The following is a 23,444-nucleotide window of genomic DNA, read 5'->3' as shown; positions in this document are numbered from 1 at the left end:
AGAGCTTCTGTTAAACATTTTGAACACATCTTGCTAAAGACTAAACGATTAAACAGGCCTGTTTCATGTACATCGTTGCAGTGGCCTACAGTGGCCACAAAGAGGCTCTTGTCTCCCTTGGGGAGTGGGATGTGCCAAGTTCCTTCCTCCTCTCTTGCAAGAATATCTACAGGCTATATTCACTTGTCATATATTTTCTTATCATTAGAAGACTTGATCTACAAACATAAAAATTATGTGCAAAGATTTTTGACCATGCTGAGAAAAAACCCCAAAAAATAAAAGGTTTAACACCAATACATAATGTGCAATATAAGGACTTATGGTGGCTGTCTGTCTTGGCCTTTATGCAGTGAATCAGGATTGTAAATGTATTTACCTTAACACACATATAATTTATTTTTCCAACACCAAAATCAACCCCCCCCCCTCTCCAACCCCCCCCCCCCCCCCCCCCCCCTCCCCCCCCCGGCGCCCGGGGGAAAGCTGGCAGTGGAAGATTGGGAAGATTGTATCCTATGCCAGGACATTTAGATCTTTTAAAGAAAACTGTTACTTCATTAGAATTCAAGAAACAAATTGCAATAAAACGTTAGGAATACTGTAATACACTCGTAGCGTGGTATCACACAGGACCCCACAAAAAAAGGGAAATGTCCTCTGTGATAACAGTGAAATTGAGAAACTGCACCGGTTACACACAGAGTCATCACTGGGGAAGTGACAATTTCAGCGTCTGCCCGAAGAGCCTAACGCCTTGCAAATGCCAAAACAAGTCTGAAACACTCAGATAAGTAGAAGTGATGAGAAGAGATAAGAGACCTTTTCAGAGGACAGAGAGCACACAGCTGGAAAATATATTTCTACCATGTGCGAGAGCAAGTTCCTGTAGTGCTGAGTAGATGTGCCGAGGAAAATGCAGTCCAATAGGTGGGAAAGAGAAGCCACTGAAGAGATACTTAGGGAGCAGGTTGATTGTAGTTAAAACCTGTACCTCCATCCTGTATTTTTATTTGGGGATTCTATTGACCGGGGCTTGTGGAGAATCTCTTTGCTTTTTACTTTTTTTTTTTCCTTCCGGCTACTGTCCCACGTAACTCGTCTCCTTTATTTCCAGCTTGCTGCAGCAACCGAATGCTGCTCCTGCCCTCGGCACACTGACCCCCCAGGCCCCAGGTGGGGCCGCGGTGTCCCCGTCCCGCCCCGGCGCCGCCTCCCGTCCGCGGGCAGGGCCGGTGCGGCGGCGGGGAGAGCAGCGGGGGGCGGGGTTGTGGCTGCGGGGCTGGGGCTGCGGTCCGCGTCCCCCGGAGCACACGCACCTCCCGACGGCCTGCCCCGGGCAGTCATGGGGCACCGAGCCCCGCGGGCCCGCTCCCCCGGCCCCGCCCCGCCCTGGTGGAGCCGTCCCCCGCCCCGCCGCGGGAGGAGGATGAGGCGGCGGCGGCCCTGGCGGAGGCGGCTGCCCCATGGCGGAGGTAAGGGAGGCGCGGGCGGCCCCCGCAGCCGCCTCGGCCGAGCGGGGAGGGCGCGCACCGGGGCGGGCGGTCTGGGGTGTTCGTGGGGGGCGAGCGGTGGGGACGTGGAGGAGGACGCTTTTCTGAGCCAGGCACTGTCCCACAAGGGAAAAAAAAAAGAAAAATATAAGCAAGGGGGGACACACACCTTCGGCGGTGTGCGGGGCTGGCCCGTGCCCTGCCCGCGTCCCGGGCGGCGGGAGCCAAAGCACCGAGCGGCGGGGCCGGGCTGCGGGGCAGCCTCTGCTAACGGAGCGACCCGCGGAGTCTCCGTGCACCGGAGCGAGGTCAGCCCCGCAGAGCTGCCCTGGCCCGGGCACACGCCGGGCCCCAGAGCCGCTGTCACCTGCCAGGCAGAGTTGTACGGCCAGGACGGACGATTCTGCTTGGCATTTCCTCCGGCATCGCTTCTGTTTTCTTTATGTGGGCACACAGGCTTCTCAAGAATATCCCGCGGCTGCAGAAATGCAGCTTCTCCATAGTACATCACACAGTGCGCCCCTCACCTGGGCGCAGGGCACGTGTATGTCGTAGTCCGGTAACTACACTTGGCAGGAACATTTCTTACATGTAGAGGATCTTACTGTGCCAAGGCTATCCTCTGGGCTCCCTTATCTGCCCTCCGTTATCAGCGCGGCAGTTGAAAACTCCCCGTGAGGCGGTAAGCACCAAGCAGTGCTGACCCATTTCCCTGGTTATTCGCGCCTCGTGCGGTCCGTGCTGCGCTTCTGTCTCCTTGCACCCACTCCTGCCCTCGTCCTGCACAGAGCTGAAGAGTTGTGCACAGCTGTAGCTCCAACATTAGCCAAGCCACTCAGCTGCGGCGCCGGCTTTTCTCAGTTAAATTGCTGTTGAGAATAGAGTTTCATTGTTCCGTGCGTAGTTTATGATCTGGGACTTTTGTGGTGCGCTTCGTGGATACAAAAGATACAGGAATGCCAAGATGGTGGGCTTGTGACTCTGATGTTCAGTACATTTTGAAATATCAAGTTGAACTACCAACATTTTTCAAGTTGGTTTTGAACAATTGTGGATAGCTGGTTCTTATTATGATTTAATGGACCAGCATCAAATGGTAATTGTTAAATTTGTCATGCATGGTAGATTTTATTTTTATTTTTAAATTTTATTTTATTTTTTTTTTCTTCTCCCCAATTTCCCCTTGTGTTAACTTGGTTATTTCTGTAAAGTAGTTGCAAAACTAGTTTCAACACCCTGACTGTAAGAGATGACTCTTTTATGTGGAGAGAAGATGATTCATTTCTTTGCTAAATGTAGGTCTGGGCCTCTCTCTTAAGCACAATGCATTTAAGTGAAATAATGATAGGAGCAAGACAAGGCATTTGTTCAATTCTTGAAATAAAATATAAAGGGACATCTATGTGGAAACCCCCATGTCTCCTCCACCAGACTTATTTTGAAGCGCATGGCAGCTCCAAAACATGAAACTCAGATCAAAAAGTAGATCTTTGTTTTAAAGGTGGCCTTTGGTAGGTTTGACTGAGTCTACGTATGCTGTCAAAATGTTATTGTAATAGTATAATGATTGCAGAGTGGTTCAGCTGGTTTATAACGTTCAATTTGCCTTTTGTAAGAATAGATTTGAGCTATTTTTCGCATTTCTCTTATCCACGCTAGATCAGGACAAGAAGTCTATGTAAACAGGTGGAAGTATTTGGGTTTTTTCTGCCTGGTATTGTGTTACATCATGAAAAGTTTACAGCTGGATTTATCCATCCCTGGATTCATTTTATTCATTGGACTCTGGTCCCTGCTGAGAACGTTGCTGGCAACACAATGCAAGCTGTTGGTCCTCGTCCTTTGAGATCTGGTACTTAAAACTGCTCCTGAAGACAACTGCAGATGAAAAAGAAAATTAATTCAGTGGCCAAAGCATGCTGTTGGAGCATGCTAAACTGCAGGGGTTTGCCTATTTTTCTGTCCTGTGCTAAGATGAAGTGAAGTGTTAGAACAGCCTGAGCACTTTGGTTTTGATAAGGAGTAAAGTGAGCAGGTGGGTTCCTACACTCACCTTGTTGCCCAGCAGTCTGGGATCATCCCTAACCTTCATATTCACTATATTCCCCGCAAACTATTTCATGCTGTTAATTTCTGTAATCAAATATAGGCTTGCTCATGAAATGTAAACCCCACAATATCTTACTGCCTTAGTAATAAAAATAACAAAATGTATTTCCTCTGAAATACACCCTTTAATGGAGAAAATAATCATATTATCCCAGTGTCTTGCTACTCATTTTCTTAGATGGATGTGTGTAACAGGACCTGGGACAAAAGTGTTTGTACCACTGCAGAGACTACATTAAAAAGAGGGGTTTTGTTCCAAGTGCTGAACTATCCATACTACCCTGTTCTGCATCCCCTACAGAAGGTCAAAGCAGGCTACTGGTAGATGTGCCCTAATGGCTTAGGGTATTAGTTTAATGCCTCTGCACTGTTCTGATCTGGGGCAGCTACAGAATCCAAGCTTGTAGGTTTCGTTCTCAGGGATGTTTGAGATTAAGGTACCAGGATTCCTCCCTGAGAATCATGAGTTTAGAGGAAAAGAAGTAAAAAAGCAATAAACAATTACTTTGGGTAACTGGAAAAACATGCATTAGTTCTTGCAAGGAAATGGATTCATTTCTGTAGTTATGAAAGGTGATGATTCAGGCCCTACCTCTTTGCAGAACACCGGAGACCAAGAGTCCAGGCTCCTGTGGGCATGTTTGCTAAGGAAACAGATAAAAAGCCACCTAAGGGTGAACCAGGTCTTTTCTTTGGGGTGATTATTTCTCATGCTACTTTTTTTTCCCAGATCCAACAGTGTAGTGCTGCACCTAGTCTTTCTCTTCACAGTTTGCTGAAAAAAAAGAGACTGCAGTCCTGTTTGGTTTTGTTTGGATTTTTTTTTTAAGGATTTATAATGGGAGCACTTACTCCTTAATAGTCAGCACTTGTTTGAATGCTGACATCCCCCTATTGAAAACAGAGTACCTAACTTTTTTTGTCCTACTCAAACCTACTCGCACAAGTAAGTCACATTGAGTTACTCACACAGGTAAAGTTGGGTATATCTGCTTATTTTTCCCCAATGTGCTTGTAAATTATTGTTGGATTGCTCAAGGAAATAGCTTATTGTAAGGAAAACTAAAACTAAACTGAAATTTAGTGAAATTTAGAGGCACTGTGTGGCTGTATACATTTTGAAGTTTTAAGCACAGAAAAAGAAAAAAAAAGGGGGGGGACAGGGAGGAAGACATGTCGCTGACACTGGGTGTAGGTCTTACATTGGTGGGGAAAAGAGAGAAGCCATTCTACAGGTGCCTAACTTGGGTTACATTCCATGCCCCACTCTGCCAGCTGCATTTTCCTTGGGCTTCTCAGTGTAATACTGCCTCAACAGCACTTCTGAAAGCTCTTACACTGAGCCCTAAGTCCATATGAAAAATGGATGAGACACATTTTCCAAAGCACCTTAAAAACTGTGTGTGGGGAAACGGGAGGCCTCAGTGCCGCAAGATGCATCAGTCCTATGTGTGTGGTACTAATATTCCCAAACAGGGAAAGTCTCAAGAAGCTTGTCATTCAACAGTGTCTTAGCTGAAGGTCTTGCAAGGGTTCAGAACTGCTGTAATTGATCCAGTGATTCTCTTTTCCCTTTCTGTGTATCAGTATTTCTAATGTGTGTAAGTATATGTTTATGTATGTATGTAGACATTTGAAGAAAGGGAGTTTAAAAACTCAGTGGGTTCTTTATCTTTTACAGAATATACATGGAAAAATGGATGGACTGTGTAGCTCTTCTACTTTTTCTCTATGTTAGTTTTACAGTAAAAATGTTCATTCTAAATCCCGTGAACCCCAGGCACTGATGCTGCCCATGCCAGCAGAAGAGGCAGTGCCTGAATGAGGGCAGGAGTTGCTGTGCTGGGTCATTGCACTGCATGTGAAACAAGCTCCAGCTTGGGGTGAGACAGAGAAGGAGGGTTCTGCTCCTACACGTCAAGTAGGTTTGTTATATCTGAATGCACTGCATTCTTTCAACAGATCTTTGAGGCCCTTTCCAAGAGCTGAATTTCTGCACTCGATTAAAGACCTGCTCTAAGTAATAATTGGCAGCATAATATTACTGTTGTTTATGAATTACAACATTTAAGGAAGAAGATGCACAGTGTATAATTTGTATTGTTTGTACTGTTGTCTCTATGTTACTGTTTAGAAAGGGCAGTTTGAGTCAGGTTATGTAAAATCTCATACAAGCACACTTCTTTGAACCCTGTCAGAGGCAGAGTTTCATGGTATTAAAGCACTGGAAGGGGGGAATCCATCCCAGACTTTGAGCACCGCTTGAAGTGTTTTTATTGAGTGAGAATAATTCGAGTTACGGATTTTTTCTTTTTAAATTTTTTTTCTTGGTGAATGTCAAAGTTTGGCAAAGTGAAAATTAAGTATGAACCAGGTAGGCTTTTCTCTTAAGGTTTTTCTCTGAAGGCTTTTCCCTAGTTCATTTGAGAGCTTCCCACTGAAGCTGTGTGCTTAACTTACAGAACATATTTCAAATTATTCTTTTCTTTTTTTCTTTTTGAATTCATTGAGCAGTAGGACATGGCAATATTGCTGTGGAGGGACATCTGCAAATAGATAAATGGGCTGGGCCCCTGTTTGTGGATGGCCTTTACCTGTTGGCCAGAATTCACCTATGTAGTAAGGAGGTGGGGGAAGGACCTCATGGTGTTCCAGAAAGAGGTGGGATAAGAGAAGAACCTCAAACGTAGTCTTGAAAGGGTTTGAAAAAGCCAAATTCATTCAGAGAGGGTGTTAGAGGAAGTTAGAGTTGTGGTGTAGGACTGACTTGAACCAGCATTTTCCTGCTCTCTGGAGAGTGGCCAATGTGTTCCCAGTGCTGGGGGTGCATGAAAAGTGCATGTGAAAGTAGATGAGGGGAATATCAGGCATAAAGAAGGAAGAATTAGAGTGTGGTAAATGTGGAAAATAGAAGAGGAATTACATACAGTGTCAGAGGGAAGGTGAAGATACTCAAATTCTAGAGGAGCCAAAGTGTCAAGACTGGCTTTTAGCCATGCTCCCTATTCAGAGTTGTGACTTGGAAGACATTTGGTGTTGCAAAGAGGCTGGTAGCTTGGGAAAGCTGGGAGTTGGATGCCTGAGAAAGTATGTTTGCCTTGGAGGACTCAAAAGGAGGACATCTGGAATCAAATTGTGTACAAAGTTTTATCTGAAAGGGTGGTCCCTGAGTAATTTTATGTTTATTGAGTAGTGACTACATCATACCAATGACGATATACAACCAATCTAGGGTAAAGGTAGAGCAGGAAGGGAGGGAGAACTTACAGAGCCCTGATGTCAGGTAGTTCACTGACCACAAAAGAAAGTATCTTGGGGCACCAGAGGCATAGAAAGAGGTTTTGGGTTTGGGGTTGGTTTTGGGTTTTTTTTTTTGGAGGGGGGTGGCGGGAGGGCACGCATTGGGTTTGGTTTGGGTTTTTTTACTGTGCTCTGTCTGAAAGAGTGACTGAATAAATTTAATTACCTTAATCACATTTACTGTCAGGGATATTGCATACTTTACTGATACCAAAATTGGCTGGAAAAGAAACTTTCTAACACATTTCGAAGTATTAGACAGCAGGCATTCTTTAACTCTCAGTACGCTGAACACACCTGGGGATATCTCCTCTAATTGGGTGTGTGTGAAGCTTTACAACAAGGTATTTATTCCATCATGACCAGAGATACTCAGTACAGTGTAGTTCCTAGATAATACAGAAACATCACTTTTCCTAGAACTGATTTGCATGCATCTGCCTCTTACTGGAAGTCTTTTTATGGTCCTAGAGGGTTGTCTGAAGGGGTCTCTGGTGGTCATACTCACTGAGTGCTCCCAGTGTGACAGATGACCTTGCCTTGAACTTGTCTTAGGGCATGCGCTGTTGCTTCTTGTTACATGGCTTTGCCACAAAAGCCACTGTATTCCTCATTATCGGTTTATCCACTGGTTCCAGCTACATTTAGCATCCTGTGTGTCCACTTTTGCGTTCTTTTATCTACTTTGCTGCTTAGTCTTTAAGCTCTATTTAGCAGCTTTGAGGGGACCTGAAAATTTTTATTCTCTTTGTTGTCTGTCATTACAATGAAATCAGTTTTTGGTGGAAAACATCTGCACAGGACCAAATGGCTGGAGTGTGCACCTGTTTGGTGTGTATGTTAGAAGTGGTTTTAAAATCTCATTTTGAAGAGGATATTGAGCTGTTTTCAGCATGAAAACTGATGTTTTAATTGAAATCAGTGACAACACTATCAGTCTCTGTGTCTTCAATTTTTACCTGTCTCTGCCTCCATCTGGGCAGTAGGTTGGTGTTAATTTTGTGTTGGAACAGAGTGCCCAGAGTATGTGTGTTTTGTAATAGCTGACACAGCTGGCCCATGCTGTCTAAAGCCCTGAAATGCATGTGGTTAGAGGTGCTACCATCTCCCTGCAGCACACGGGAGGGCTCTCACAGAGAATGCTTGGTTGCAGTCCAGGTGGCATTATTAGGATTTAGAGTAGAAACGTCATAAATGTTTGACAGGTGCCGCATTTGGAGTCACATCTATGAACCACTTGATTTACTCAGTAGCATTGCTTAGCTAGCATGGTTTATTGTAATTTTTAAGCCTAGCCATATATAACATAAAAGTTACTTTGATATTTGGTGTTCCCATCTACCATTCCACCCTCCACACGTCCTTAACCCTGGCTGCATGAAGTACTCTTCTGTTCTGGTGTTCTCAGGATATTTTAGGGCTCATTATGAATATAGAGAAACAGCAAGAAATACTTTTTTTTCTTTTTTTCTTATCTACTAAGTAGATAGCAGTTTGTAAGATTATCATTACATATTTAAAGTACACAGGCAAAGAGCAAGACCACTAAACTTAGAGCTGAATGATATCAGCTATGCATCATTATATTTAATTATTAATTGTATTTGATCCTACCAAGTAGTAAAGTGAAACTACTGGTTATGTTACTAGGAGCTGTTTTGCTTAACTTCTGCTGGCATTGTGCAAACTTTAAGGATCATTCCAACACAAACCATTCTGTGATTCTATTCTGGAAATGCTACTTAATTATTCAATATGTGGCGAAGAGCACCAGGCCAGTGCCACATCTTTTCAGGTAATAACAAGGAGAGAGGTAGTTCTACAGAGAAGTGCAGTTAGTAATGGTGAAGGGACAAAAGTTTGTAGAAAACCATCTCAAAGGTTAATGACATCAATGGAGCAGTTTAAAACTTAACAAGTAAAATAAAGAGAACATAATGTGGAGTAATTAGAAGATAGCACATGAACAAGATACATGAGTAATCAGCACCAAAAAAAAAGTTTTTTTGCAAATAATTGTGGTCATGTACCTTTGCTCCAGCGCTGGGATATTTGTAGTGATAACTCTGAGTCTGACTGCAGTGAAAGAGCTTTCCAGGGGCAGGTGTCCCCTGCCTCTCAGTGCTGTCTGTGCACCCAGCCAAACTCTGCTCTCTTCCAGCAAGACCTTTCTGTTACTCCAGAGACAGTTCAAGTATTTCTGGTACTTGTAGCCCTGGGTTGTGTAGGTTTAGTCCTGTGTGCCAACTGCACACAGATCAATAGCTGAAAACAGCTCGATTATGCTTTCAGCTGCTCCTTCAGAGAGAGCTTGTTTACCCACCCAATACACCGCAGTAGACCTGTTTGTATTTTGGTGTCATTACAGGTTCTGTTCCCTATACTTTCTTTTAAGGACAGTAGATAAGACATGGGTGTAGGAAGCAAGGGGAGGAGGTATGTGGAGGGGTGGTTTGGTACAGTACACCCAGTTCATGCTGAGATCAATACTCTGATTTACTTATTTGGAAACTGAAAGCTCTATTTTTAACATAGAGTAAGAAACTCTGGAAACCTGCCAGAGCAGGCAGCATGCTTCCAATTAAGTGTAGGCCAGGCCACCCACAAAACCATACCTTCTCTCACTTCCACATTGATTCTTGACCCTCCTTAAGTAGCAGTTTTGACATAAACTACTATTTTTTGTATTCCAAAGACTGACAAACTGAAGCCTGTAGCTGACCTGTGGTAAGCTGTACCGCAGCGAAGGGGCAGGTGCGTGGTTAGAGCCCAGCCCTCCACATACAAGGCTGGTGGATAATTTGGTAAATCAGACTCCGTCTCAGACTGTGTTCTTTAATGCAACTGAAACTAGTAAGTGGCAGAAGCAAGATGAGAATTTAAGATGCATGGGATTTTATATTTTTTATTATTATTTTATGGAGAATTTTAGTGTAACTCTCTGGCTTTGTGCTTGCACAGGAGTCCTTCCAAATGCAAATCGAAGGTTGCCCTCCAGTAGGGTTGCAGTTTTACCTTTTGGGAACAGTCTGCTGTTGGAGGCATGAACTTCCACACCCTCCAGTGGTAGAAGTGGAAAGGCTGCAGCAGTAGATGGGTTTGGTGGTATTATTAAGTCTTCTACAATCAGCAAAAATCAAGTCTTTTTCTCTATACAGAGACAACCACATGCTGTCCCAATTTCTTGGACTCATAGTGGTATCACTATGACTTAATTAGTGTTTATTCTGTTACCCTTGTTGCAAAACAAGGAACAGGAAGGACAGAAATAGTGAGTGTGGCAGCACAGTAAATACTATCTACACCTAATCCCTCTTGTCATTAGATTAATATCCAGACTCTGTAATAAAGCTTTTGTCATTAGATGTACATTTAGTCTGTAAAATTAAGGTATCTTTAAGGAAATGCCTTATTCAAAAACACAGTGTGGCTGTTTCTCGGGGAGACACCCCTCCTATTCTCCCTGTAGCAGTAGTCCAGCAGTCAATCCCAAGTGATACAGCAGGCCTGGAAGAAAGCGTTCTGTTGTTGAGCTGTGCTGTTCAGCCATTCTTCATCACTGAGGAAGACTAACAAGCTGATGCTGTAATGTCAGAGCATAAGCCTTTATCAGTAATCCAGGGGATTTTTATGAAAAGCCAAAACAGAGAAACAAAGGTGAAAAGGTTCTGGTTGATTTCTGTGTAGAGGGTCTCGCTGAAATGATCCCATAGGTAAAAATTGGTGATGTGAAATATCTTATATGTGCTGTATCTATACCACCACTGTTGTGAAAAGCTGGCTATAGGGCCAGGATCCTTCAGAAACTGTTCTGGTAGTGGTGGAAATAGGTTTTTTCAAAGGATGGATAACTTTTTGCAGTAATAATCGCTGTGAGCAGCCATGAGTATATTTTAATATCATCTGCCAGAGGGAGAAATGGTGTTAGTAAGACTAATCTTCAGAGCCACACAGTGCAGCATTATTGAGCTCGCTCAGAAGAGCTGACACATTCCCTTTGGTAAGCTCCAGGGAATGGCCATGACTGCAAATGTGTGACCCTGCTTCACTCCCTTCCACACTGGCACCTCTGCTCCATTCACATCAGCAGGAGCTCTCTGCAAAGATCAGAGGGAGATTCTGACCTCCATTCTGTGCTTAAGCCAAAGAGTCCTTTAGGCAAAATGGTTTGTGATCCTGTAGTGCGGTTGGTGCTCTCAGCCTGGAAACTAAGGGTAGACACCATCTATGGCAGAGTAGAGAAAATAGTCAGACTTTTTTTTTTTCTTAAAAGATGTATAAAAATGAATGCAGACTCCGGATAAGTTCCAAAATTTGTAGTTAGAAATATTCCCCTTCTCCTTAACAGTCAACAGTTTTATATAGTAATAAGAAAAGACCTGAAAATTCAGTTATCTTTGACATCCTGGGGAAATTAAATCCACAACAGTTTTCAGAAATTTCTATGAGCTTCAGGAGCATTTAGTTTCCCTTTCAGAAAGGAGATGTCCTATCAGGTACATTAGAAATTCAGTTCTCCTCACAGTGGTTTGGGGAAGGACCATCTCCATTGCAGACTTTAGAAGACCAGCATCATCTGCAGTCAGATTTCCACTGTAAGCAAGTTGAACTGTGAGGATTTTGAATGATCTGTAGGACACACCATGGGTTCTTAGCAAAGTTACCCTGAGCTTTTCTTTTCCCTGGAAATTTTAAAAGGAAGAATCAAGTTGTGACTCATACACCTTTTGTATTCAAACCCAGTGCTTGCAGTTGGTTTTTTGAGGCATCACATTATAGATACCGCATTTCTAACTATTTCCTGCATTTGCCTCTTCTGCAGCCAGTAGAGTAATGAATTTGCTGTGTTATCCAGGAGCTGAATGCTCTGCCACAGTAGCAGCTTTCCAGGCCACTTGGCTCCACAGGAGCTGCTTAAGGTCTTTAATAGCAGTTTTCCTTGACTTCTTATTCACTTTTGATGATCATGAATTTTATTAATTAGAATGATCAGCAGGTCACATTAATTGGACAAGTATTAGGTTGGCTTTCTGTAAAATTTAAGACTAGCTGTGATCTTGCAAGCACATAAGTATGGGACTAACTTCATGCCTGTGATCTGCTCCATTGGACTCATTTAAGTGTTTGCAGATAGTTACTTACCATGTCCTCAGTGTCTTGTATACTAAATTTCCTCTCCTCCTGTTCAACTATATAAAGAAAACTGTTGGTTAGGAGGTTTGTTTTGTTGGTATTGTTGTTTTGTATGTGTGCATGTATGGTTTTAGGCAAGTAAATTTGTTTTCTCATATTTGGCAATAAAAAAAATCATCTGGTCATTTCCAACTGCAGCTGACAAAGAAGACATAATGTTCTGGAATATCATTTCTAATGATTAGAAACTGTGTTAGGCATCATTGAAGGAAACTCTTCACTCTTACATCAGAGTGACACATGAGTGCCCTGTAGATCTATTTGTTTTTCACAAATGGCTGTTTATAAAGCTCAAGTTCTCTTTCAGTCTTGAAAAGAAAGTACAGAAAAACTGAAAGCCAACAAACAAAATTAGTTTAAAATAAAATTAGTTTTCACATTTTTAAATATTTAACTAGAATGTACAAAATTGAAAATAATATTCATTTATTTTAAGATTATATTTAATTTTACTGCAGGGTCCTGCTTTTAAACTTTTTACATTTACTTTTTAATGTGTTTTGTATGAAGGAACAATATAAATACTTTTATATGTTTTGATGACTATTATAACTGCAGGTTTTATATAGTTTATGGTTTCTTAACAAACCTGTAAAGTAAATTGTTTGCTGAGAATTTTAGAACTGCACACTATCTCATTATGTTTGCTGCTGTTAAAAACTTGCCATAGCATTTTGCTGGGGATATATGGAAATAATGCAGTGTGGCTACTTGGTTTTCTGGCTGCCATTCCACTGAGTTTGCATTTCAATAACACAGACTTGCCCTGTAAAAGCTGAAATATCGAAGTTTTTTTAAAATATAAACACACACTTTTAAAAAATATAAATTAGCACTGATTACTTCTTACTTTAGCAATACTCCAGCCCTATATAATAAACAATTAAGAAGTCTGATGATATGACTATAGATAAAATAAAAACTGAAAATTGCTTCTGAGGCCCCTAAATGTGAACCATTTCATAACTGGAGATTAAAAAACTCCATCATTTGGATAAATGAGAATGGGTAATGTCTACATGGAAGTGATGGGAAACAGAGTTGCTATTACAATACAGGTAAGCAAGGGATTTTGCTAACTGGCCATATATAATTGCCTATTTTAATACTCCATCACTGAGTATCTATCTGGCTTGGATATGCTGTTGTGAAACTACCTCAAAAGACACTGATAGTCCAAACTTTTCATGAAATCACATCGTGGTTCTTTGTCTGGTTTAGAAGAATTTGTTTCCCGTGTCCATTTCTACTGCAGACAGGTTCAGTGCCTGGGCACCAGAACAGGAGGTAGGGGCTGCCCCCCTGAACTGACACTGGTCTCATTCTGCCCCCAAAGCCTACACAGTCCATCCACATGACCTGTTCAGTGCATATTTTATTTGGAATGCTATCGCTGTAGCAAAAAAGTGCATTTTAAAGATTAATTCTGACAGCATGCTGTGTAATAGAACTGTTTTATTTGTCTTCAGGATGTTGACCTGAAAGCATGTCAGGGACCTTTGGATGACTGCTGTCCACATCAAGGAGAGGATCAGCTGGAACTGCAAGGGGAGGAGGAGGAGAAAGACATAAATCAAGTAAATGGTGAAAAAAAGGGAAGCAGGGAAAACTGAAGAGGAAGTGAGGGAAGATATAGAACTTATCACTAAGATAAAAAGTAGTGAAAAGCAATGGAGTGAAAGGTTTTGAAAGGAATAATTTATTTCCTCTTTTAATTTGAAGTGTCCCCTGCCAGGGCAGGAAAGGAATGGTCACTTCAGACAATACTTTGTGAATGATGCTCTTGTACACCTTTTTGAAAATTGCCTCCTTCCCTCAATCCCCCACTATTTTTTGTGTAGTTGAAATACTCTCAGGTTTACAGAAAACACTTGCAACTAACCATTTTTCAATTTGGGTTTATTTTCTCCATTGTGAAAGTGTTGTGCTTGTGGGCAAGGATGTTTTTGCCTACAAACACTAGCGACATGGATGCTAAATTATACTGTTCTCACCATTTATTTAAGCTTGATGCTCAGAATTATATTTGGGACCCTGGACTGTTCAGTTTTATTCTCTCTGAGAGCTACAATGAAAAGGGCACTCAATTTTCTTGAGACCGTGTGGGAGCTGAGAACATCTGATCCAGGTGTCTTGACAGCCTCTCTGTTGGCCACTCCCCTGAGAACTTGGCTTTGAAAAATTACCTGATTTTTCCGCACTGGTGGGGAGGTGCAGCTTCAGAGGAAAGCCCAGTTCTGCTGTTGTGGGCAGAGCAGGGATGCTCAGGCCATGGAGCTGTTCTGCTCGTTCTAGCAGCGTGTCATCTCCCATCAGGATGAAGAGTTGATGATGGAGTCAGCAGCAGTACTGCACTGTGCTCTTTTTCCTCTCAGACTTTGCTTTTTACCTCCTTTTACATAAAATAACTGTGCTTTACAACACGTTTCTCTTTTCTTTTGTCACAGAGCAACTGCAACCATGGAGATTCCCTTCTCTCCTTAGAGGGCTATTTACAGCTTCTGTCATCGCAGGTGGGAAACATGCTAGAGGTAAATGAGAAAATACAGGTATTGCCAGTAGATTGGAATACAGTCAGCAATTACTGGGTAATGACTTACTTTGATCAAATAACCACAGCCGTCCCCACCCACTCTGGGAATATATTAGCAAATCAATGAAGTAAAACTTACCTGAGGATGCTAAAGATGCTACTATCCACCTTGTACTGCAGCTCTCATTGGCTCTACTTGAGAAATTTTCCCCAGCAACTTGTCTGGTGTAAGAGCTGTGTCTTCACTGTGATCTGGTGTTCAAAGCTGGATGGAGCTACTGGACAACTCAGTTCAACTAATAGTTGCCTTTCTGAAACCTAATGCCAATTTGTATTTATGCAGCAGCTGTGTTTCTCTAGAGCAACACCGATTTATTATACAGTAGCAGCTATTGAGCATTTGTGAAAGATTACAGTTGTCATAAATATTGGGTCAAGTGCTTACAAGGTTACTACTGTCAAGAACAACAGATCCATCTTCACTGCAAATCAGGTCAGTCAGCATTAGCAGTAAACCCATTTAGTGTTTTGGTTTTTTGGGTTTTTTAAAAATCTTGTAGCCCTCTGATACTGTATTTTACTTTCTGTGTGCCTGTCTTCACAAAAAACAGTTGTTATCTTAATTGAAGTCTCCTTCTTCTCCCACAGTTCATAGGTGCAACCATTGACCAGGAAGCTACTTCCTACATTCCTTTTCTGCAATACTTCAAGGGTATCTTACATACACTTCCCATCATAGGATCCTCTTCCAGGGTTATTAGTGTTTTCCATGTAACTTCATGCTTATGTAGTTTTGGGAATCTCTAGGTTGGATAGTACCTTCTAGCCCACAAATTAGCCTCCTCTTCTGTTCAGCTCTGGAAATGGATTGCACACTAACCAGATGTAGAAGTTCATCAGTTTAATTTTCTCCATCCTCCTCATAATTTGAAAGGAATTTGGCTGTAGCCTTTATGCAGCTATTACAAAACACAGTTGCATATTTTATTTAACATTATTAATGCACTGCCATCTTGTGACAATCTATCTGTTGAATATGGATTGATTGTTTCTTCCAAGTATCAAGTCTTGACAGCGAGTGGTATTTTTTAATAGCTGACTGCTAAGAATCATTCTTTTTAAGGGATTAGTTGAAAACAGCATCTCTATCTCAGACTAGAGACCACTGCAGGTGGTCTAGTACAAGGCAACTCCCTAGGAGAAATAAGGCAAGACCTTCTTCTGTTACCTGAGCTCCCAGTAAGCATAATAGAGAACTTAAGATGTTCTGGTCCTTAGGTACTTCATTCCTTCCCTGTGGAAAGTGCTTTTTACATAGTCTGTTTGCTGAATGCAATCAGAAAGTCCTTTCCTGAGACACGGTGAGGACACTCAACTATGGAGGAATCCTATACACTTCTTACTTGATGTATTTACCTTTTCAAGTACTTTGTATCCATCTATTTTCTGACTACTCTGCTTGTCAACAAGCACCCAACATAATCTTGGACAGTGGCTTTGTGCTTCTAAGACCCAGCAACTGTAACTCAGGTCCACAAAAGGTGGGCCTTAGTGCTACTGCAGCATTACCAGTCCAGTTTATTGTTTGGACATCAGGGCCGACAGATCATGTATCAGCTTTGGTTTTGTAAAAAAAACCCTGAGTAGTAATTTAAAGTCAAGACATCCACAAAAGATGTGATTTGGTGGGGGATGATGTTACCTCCAAACTGATTAGAAAGAAGTTCAGCTTAGTTTTGGATTCAGTAGACCTCAGTTAAGTGGAACTAAACCAAATGTGGCACCTCACAGCCCCAAAAACTTCATAAATTGTAAAATAAGCAGTGAAACTGTGACAGCACAGTCTTAATGTTCCTGGCTTCCACTCCTCTTTTCATCACCACTGTCCTCACTTCTGCAGATGAGCTATTTATCTTCTTTAAAAAGTTCATTTTCTTTAGCACCTTGAACCAGCTCACCCTTGAATCATCAATACCACTACTAGGGAAGGGTAATGAACCCTTAGAAGGACCTTTTTCTTAGACCAGATCAGACAGAACACACAGGCTATAGTTTGTACACGTGGCAACAGTCCCATGTTTACCTCTCAACCCTCATCAGTCCCACACTGTCCTTTGCAAGTACTTCTCCCATTCCTTCAGTCACTTTTCTACTGCACCCTTCCTGCTTCCTTTTGCCATATGCCAATACAGATTATGCTTTGTACAGATGGGAAACAGCATTCCAAATAGCTAAGAGTTTAACATACAAAAATTTGGCTTTAATAGAATCAAATAGTGGAATATTAAAGAACAAATTGATCATGACTGTGTAGGTGAGGGCTGTAGAAGCATTCATTTTGTGAAAGATTCCATTTTTTTCCCCCTTCATCTTTTAGGTGAACTTACTGGAAGATCCACAAGTTGCTACTTCTAGTAGAGGTCAAGACCCATCACCCTCACACCACAATATAAATTTGACCCAGACATTTCACAACAGTTTGAGTCCTCCTGATGCAATGCTACTAAGAACAGACTACCCCACTCAATCAAAACCAAGACACTTACAAAGGCAAGAGTTTTTTCCTCAATCAAGCTCTGATACCACAAATCCAGAATCACTATTTCATGGGTCAAATTTGACAGGGCTGTTCTCAGCTGCTGACCTTAGAAATCTAACAGCCCATGATGATAATTTTGATGAAATTAAACTCATGTCTTTGGCTTTGGAGGAAGGCTTTAGTCCTATAGAAGTTTCTCAGATCTTTGAAGAGCCTGGCTCAGATTCAGGACTATCTTTGAATTCAAATCACAGCACCACCTCTTACTCAGTCTGCTGTGAAGATGCTGTTGGGTACAGCAGTAGTGTTAAATCTGCTCCTTCACATGGCTTAGGAGCTGTTGGTGGCCACTGCCAAGAAAACACTAAACACAGCCTTGTGGAATATCCAGGTGATACAGAGTGTTCTACAGAAGCCATGCTTCCACAGTTTCTTCATAATCACACTTACACTCAGCTGCCAAGTCAAACAGCATCCACTCCACAGCCTCATCAACAGATGTGGATGAAGAAATCAAACAAAGTAAACGATAGGTGCCATAATTCTACTGCTACAAACCAGAGCAGAGATGAATGTAGTGCAAAAGCTCTGAGAATACCGTTTTCAGACGATGAAATTGTGAGCATGTCCGTCGACTCTTTCAACACATTGCTAGCAAAGAACCAGCTGACAGAAACTCAGGTATCACTTCTACGTGACATCAGACGAAGAGGAAAAAACAAAGTAGCTGCCCAAAAATGTCATAAACGCAAACTGAATGCAATTCTTAACTTGGAAGAAGATGTGTGTAATCTCCAAACACAAAAGGAGAGCCTTAAAAAGGAGCACTCCCAGTGTAGCAAATCAATCAACCAGATAAAGCAAAAATTAAACAACTTGTACCACGACATTTTCAGTAGATTGAGGGATGACCAGGGCAGACCTGTTAACCCACGCCAGTATGTCATTCATTGCAGTAGCAATGGTAGTGTTCTCATAATTCCCAAGCACTTGGTCAAATCTGAACAGAAACAAGGTAACAGAAAAGAGAAGAAACAAAAATAAGATGACTGAGATCACCAAAATCACCTTTATTTTGCCTGAAAGCTTGTGTGAAGACTAAAGGTCAGTGATTACAGCAGTTCAAACAGAAACAACTACGCTTGAGGACAAACACTATGTTCAAGGGTCTGCCAAACCCAACCGCGATCTGTTAGAAAGTCTATGAGCTGAGGCTTTTGGATGAGGAAATCTGTTTAGTTTTAGTTACAATTAAAGGAGCTAGACCATCAGTGTAGCTTTATAGACCTATGTTAAAACTAGAATGTAGTTACTGGTAATGGGGGCAGAGGGGAGAACATCCTGGCGTAAGTCAACTTTAGATCAATGTTACATGTGCACGAAAAATGTTTTAGTCTTGTGTACTTGACTCTTCATACAGAAAATGAACTTATTTTATTCTCTAGCACTGAAAGAAAAATTATAGTTTTAGTGGATCTTCAACTTAAATTCGCTGTGGATTTACATAGTCTCGAGAGATAACGGCATGCTTTGCATTTATTCAAAATGGCTCTGATTTTCCTAGTTTTCCTTTGAGGAGAGCAACCCGGGACAGTACTGCATTTTTCCTCACTTTCACCATTGTAACTCCAAGCAAAGATGATCTACCACTTAATTTTACAACTCATACAGTCAATCTGCAAATAGATGCTGAAAATTGTGTCTGATTCAATATTGTCTTACCTGCATCCTCTGCAATTGAATCATTCTCAGCTTTCTTCCACGAAAATGACCAATGGTGAATGAGTTCCTGTTTTGTTTCCTAGTGACTGTTACACATTTAGTTGTGTACCTTCCCTTTTCCGCTCATTTTGATACCTTCGTCAAGAAGTACTTGAGTTTTCTCTTTGGCTTTTTTAACTGGTATTTTTAAGGTATCTTTAATGTTCCAGATTTAATTTTTTAAAATAAATATTTTACCTAATCTTTAAACTAAATTGAACCAAACTGCTGTTTATCTATACTTGTAATTATGATGTTACACTCTGATAAGTGCTCCAAATGAAGAGGTTTTGGGTTTGACATTTGTGCTATTAAAAAGGAGAAATTTTATTCACTCATGAACTTATAACATCCTATCCTTTACTGTTTTACAGCCTGTAAAAGGTCTGCAAAAGAGATGGCCTAAAAGGCCTATAATGAATGATAAGGAAGGAATGTTGAGGTATATTATGATGAAAATTACTACTAATATTAATGTCTAAATAACAACAAATACTTCTTATTTGTTTTATAACTAAAACACATAAAGCCAGTATTAAAAAAGTTCTCATTGATCGTGGCATGATGACAATGGAGCAAATTTACATTCAGGTATGTTAAAAAAATCACTTGCACCAAACACATAAGAACTACACATACAAGCAATACAAGCTTAAATGCCAAATTATACCTTCTGAAGAGACGAACAGCCACTAGCATGTAACTCACACTGGCTGCTTGCACTTAGCTGTAGCAAAACCGATACTATCAAATGGCATTTTCTAAAAGGGGAGCACTAAGATAGTGTCAAGTGCACTGAATTATCAATAATGAAATCAGCCTGTTTGAACAATTTGCTCAGCATTTTCTGTTAAAAGATTTCTTTAAATAAATGTGTGCATGTGTTCGTTATCGGTTTCAGCACAGCCTCAAGCTGGTAAGTGTAAATTCATAGCAGAAAAGTCTCATTACTGAGGCCATGCAATTTCTTGCTGTTGGTTACGCGCGAGAGACACATCTATCCTAACTGGTATTCACATAGGATTTGTCTACTAGCTACATCACAAACTTCAACCAAAACATGCAAGAGGTATCAGATACATATGATGAATTGTGAACTTTATTTCTAGTTGCAGGGGAAAAAGGAAGTACATATTTAAGTCAGCATGGTCATAATCAATTAAATGACATAATAAGCATTTTTAAAGTCCATGCGCTTACCCTTTGCAGGACCAGGTCCTTAACCCTACTTCACTGCCCATGTGCATAAATTCTGATAGATACTGGATCAGGCTCATTAACTGAGAAATCCAGAAAGCCAAGTATTTCTTGGGCCTTTAGGGCCTCACATGGGAGGAAAAAAAAAGTAAAGCCTAAACTTTTTGGTGCCCACTCCTTCAGTAGCAGTGGCAAGTGAGCTCTGTGGATTTTTGTAAGGCCAGCTGCTAATGGAGTATTGCATATACCTAGCTGGGAAACAGCTACATGGTTAAATTTTGGCACATGCCAAAAATAAAGCATACTGTAACCCTTTCAGAACACAATCCTAACGGAAAGCAGCTTACTCCACCTGTTCCATTTAAGACATCAGCCCCAACCCCATTATGTGTAAATTTGAAGATTGTAAAGGATTATGAAATGCCTCAGCTAATTCAACTGTCATTTTTGTTCAGTAACTTTATTTCTTTAAAGTTGATGTAATCAATTGTTGATGTGTTGTTTTGATGTAATCAAGTTGATCAATTCCTCAGAACCCAACACGCAACTCTACCCCTACAAAAATCTCATAGCTGAAATACTAATTTTGGGTGGACTGCAGCAGTACTGATGATACAATGAGCATTAGGTCTGGCTGTACATTTTTTCAAACCATCAGCTACCTGCCCACAGGACAAAACTGTAGGTAGACCAATGTCGTGTTCTGAGTTGGAGTAGACTCTCGTATTTCACCTAAAAGCTCTTGCAGTGTCTTCCCTTTCTGCCACTAGGCTGTATTTAAAGAAAAATACCAAACACAATCAAAAACAAAAGGCAAACAAAAAATCCACAAACACTGCCTGGTCGTGGCTATACCTTACAGTTTCATGTCATTAAATGATGTGTGCAATTCAGCTAGACAGCCTGAAGCTTTTAATACACTTCATGTACTGGCCTTAGTCTGTAATTGCAACCTCTATACAAAATGGAGACATTGTAGAGTTGAGCTTTTCAGGTAAACAGGACTGATCAAAAACAAGTTGTTACTGAAATAGTTGTAAAATGTGGGTAACACCTGACTGAAGTCTGGCTTCGCATCATTTCTGACAGATCAAGATTTTCACAAAATCGAAATCCCAAGCATGCAAACCAGGAACTTTACTGTGAAAAGACACGTGGTATGAAACCTACTCTGGAGCCAGATGTGACAAAGCCATTATGGCTGTGTCCTACCTTACTACTACAATGTTGAAACGTAAGTCTCTGAAGTTAGAATGAAAACACTTTTTAAAAACATAGCTAGGAAACCACAAAACTGACGATTGTAAACATAGCTGTTGACAACAAGAAACAAAGACTGAAGTGGGACTGTTCATTAAAATACTGTTCCCATGGTAAAGCTTTTAAGTAGTCTGTAACACTTCAGTGGTAAACTACATTTTTATGTTAAATAAGAGGTTATCTGCAAGACGTGAGGGAAGATTAAGTATAAAGGAAAAACACTGGGTGGTGGGGACATCACCATGCACACATACTACATTCCCATTACTGATGGCAGCAACATGCACTATGGAGCATTACTTGCTGGATGCTCTTAGATCCATACCTGTTCTGGAGGAACACCCACCAGCAACAAACGCAAGCCAAGTCCTTTATTAAACTGCAACACCCATAGGATCTTTCTTGAAATGTAAGGCTGAACACTCTCATAGATCCTGTGAACAAGCCCTCCCAGAACACAGCACTCTGCTGAAACACTACAGACACTTTGAATGACCACTACAGCACTGCACTGAAGTGCAGCTTAAATTCATGTTTTAGGTTTTATTCAGTAGATTTGGCTTTCTTACAAGCTAAGGCTGTTCCTGCTCCAGAGCTTACAATCTAGTTTTAGATGGGGGAACCAAAAGAACAAACTTCAATGACAAAATAAAGAACAAAGCAACTTCATGAGTATCAACTTGTCAGTCTTTGTCCCTAAGCACACACACATTTGTTCATTCTCTGGGAGTCAGTACAGTTCTATTCTAACAAGAATCTCGAGGACAGAAGAGGCAGAGACCTATAAATGAGGCAACAAGACACTCAGCACCACAGTGTAGTGAAAAACTGTTTATTAAGTAAACCAAATAGAGATGGCAGATGTAACCATGTGAAATCTTATTACTGTAGTGTACCCATAAAGTACTGCAACTTGATACCTGCTGCACAGCTACTAGAACTCCATGAAGTCCATAAGCCACCCATTTTCATACAAGAATGCCAAAACAAACGGGGGGGGCCCCCCCCCCCCAAGGAGAAGAGTGCTGGTAACAGCAATTTTCTAGGACTTTCCCCCAGTCACCCTTTCTCATACAGTGAAGCAGCATGGGAGGTCACGCAAGCTAGTTTTTAACTACAAGGTCCCCAAACACTGTTGACCTAGTATGTTCATAGCACTGTCAGGCAAGTCACACAGCTATTTTTACACTGTTAATTTTACTGCTGATAAACAAACCAGTTCTTGCTCCATTAACTGGAGTTAACTGACAAAATTTCTGTGCAACACAAACCAACAGCAGCTGCAAAGCAAGAACACGACTGTTAAAAAGGGACAGTACTTCTGGAAAAATGGATCATTATTACCCAGGTAAACCCTTCCATATAACACTGCTATACATTCCTAGATCCACTGAATGGATGGCTGAAGAGAAACAGCCCATCTCCCTTACGTGGAAAAGAACTAACAGCAGTACTATGGGGTTTCACTTGCATCACGCACTGCTTCAAAAACAGAAACACTAAACCTACAGGGAATGTACAGCCCCAGTATGTTCCCAGCAATTTATCCTCTACCAGTGAGGTCAAGCTGCCAAAACAAACTCGGCTGACAACTGTTTGAAAATTCAGATCCATTTCTGGGGCTTGAGTTCTCTTCCCCAGAAGTGATACGATTTCATCCCCAAGGTATCATGTACATTCACCATCAAACTAAAAGAATACAGTCTTCTTTCCCACACATAACAAAGTTCAAGTCCTGTCCATTTTACAGTATTAAAAGCAATTGTTTGCGTCTTCCTAAATACTTTTCAGCACCTGCAGCACAACAGAAGTGAGTAAAATTCAGCTTTCTTTGTAAATAAAGTCTGAGTGGCCAGAACCCTACTACTGACCTCTTTCCTCTTTTCACCATCACTTTATAAATACAAGTCATACACTCTATTTTTGGGTGTCCTTTGGCTCACATACCAGTTTATCAACCAGTTATGTTGTTTTTCCTTCTTCCCTCAGTTTGCTGCACAGTGTTCACTGGGGGAAAGCTGGACCTAGTAAGGACAACCTGATCCTCAACTGTTAGTAC

General features: G+C 41.3%; 1 protein-coding gene and 1 long non-coding RNA gene across 6 annotated transcripts; one reads left to right on the top strand and one right to left on the bottom strand.

Annotated features, from left to right (window-relative positions):
- Nucleotides 1–1,274: 1,274 nt before the first annotated feature.
- Nucleotides 1,275–23,248, top strand: NFE2L3 (nuclear factor, erythroid 2 like 3). 5 transcript variants are annotated; one of them, XM_042043084.1, is made up of 4 exons: nt 1,275–1,475; nt 13,565–13,672; nt 14,543–14,608; nt 17,006–23,248. In XM_042043084.1, exons 1-4 carry the CDS (start codon nt 1,467–1,469, stop codon nt 18,209–18,211), a joined length of 1,389 nt encoding a protein of 462 aa, XP_041899018.1. In that variant the 5' UTR covers nt 1,275–1,466; the 3' UTR covers nt 18,212–23,248. The 5 variants fall into 5 exon arrangements, with proteins under 5 accessions (XP_041899018.1, XP_041899021.1, XP_041899017.1 ...); XM_042043083.1 differs by having other exon boundaries at nt 1,278–1,475; nt 14,543–14,626; XM_042043088.1 differs by lacking the exon at nt 1,275–1,475 and adding an exon at nt 12,649–13,153 and having other exon boundaries at nt 14,543–14,626.
- Nucleotides 13,536–14,549, bottom strand: LOC121671431. The gene is made up of 2 exons (XR_006018521.1): nt 14,282–14,549; nt 13,536–13,636 (listed from the first exon to the last, which is right to left on the bottom strand). It is a non-coding gene; the product is annotated as an uncharacterized LOC121671431 (long non-coding RNA).
- Nucleotides 23,249–23,444: the final 196 nt, after the last annotated feature.

Source organism: Corvus kubaryi, unplaced genomic scaffold, assembly GCF_017639235.1.
Source record: "Corvus kubaryi isolate FWS band 111438036 unplaced genomic scaffold, C.kubaryi_AGA036_p1.0 37398, whole genome shotgun sequence".
Taxonomy (NCBI): Eukaryota; Metazoa; Chordata; class Aves; order Passeriformes; family Corvidae; genus Corvus; species Corvus kubaryi.
The sequence above is the reverse complement of the archived record's forward strand: the minus strand, read 5'-3'. Positions and strand labels throughout refer to the sequence as shown.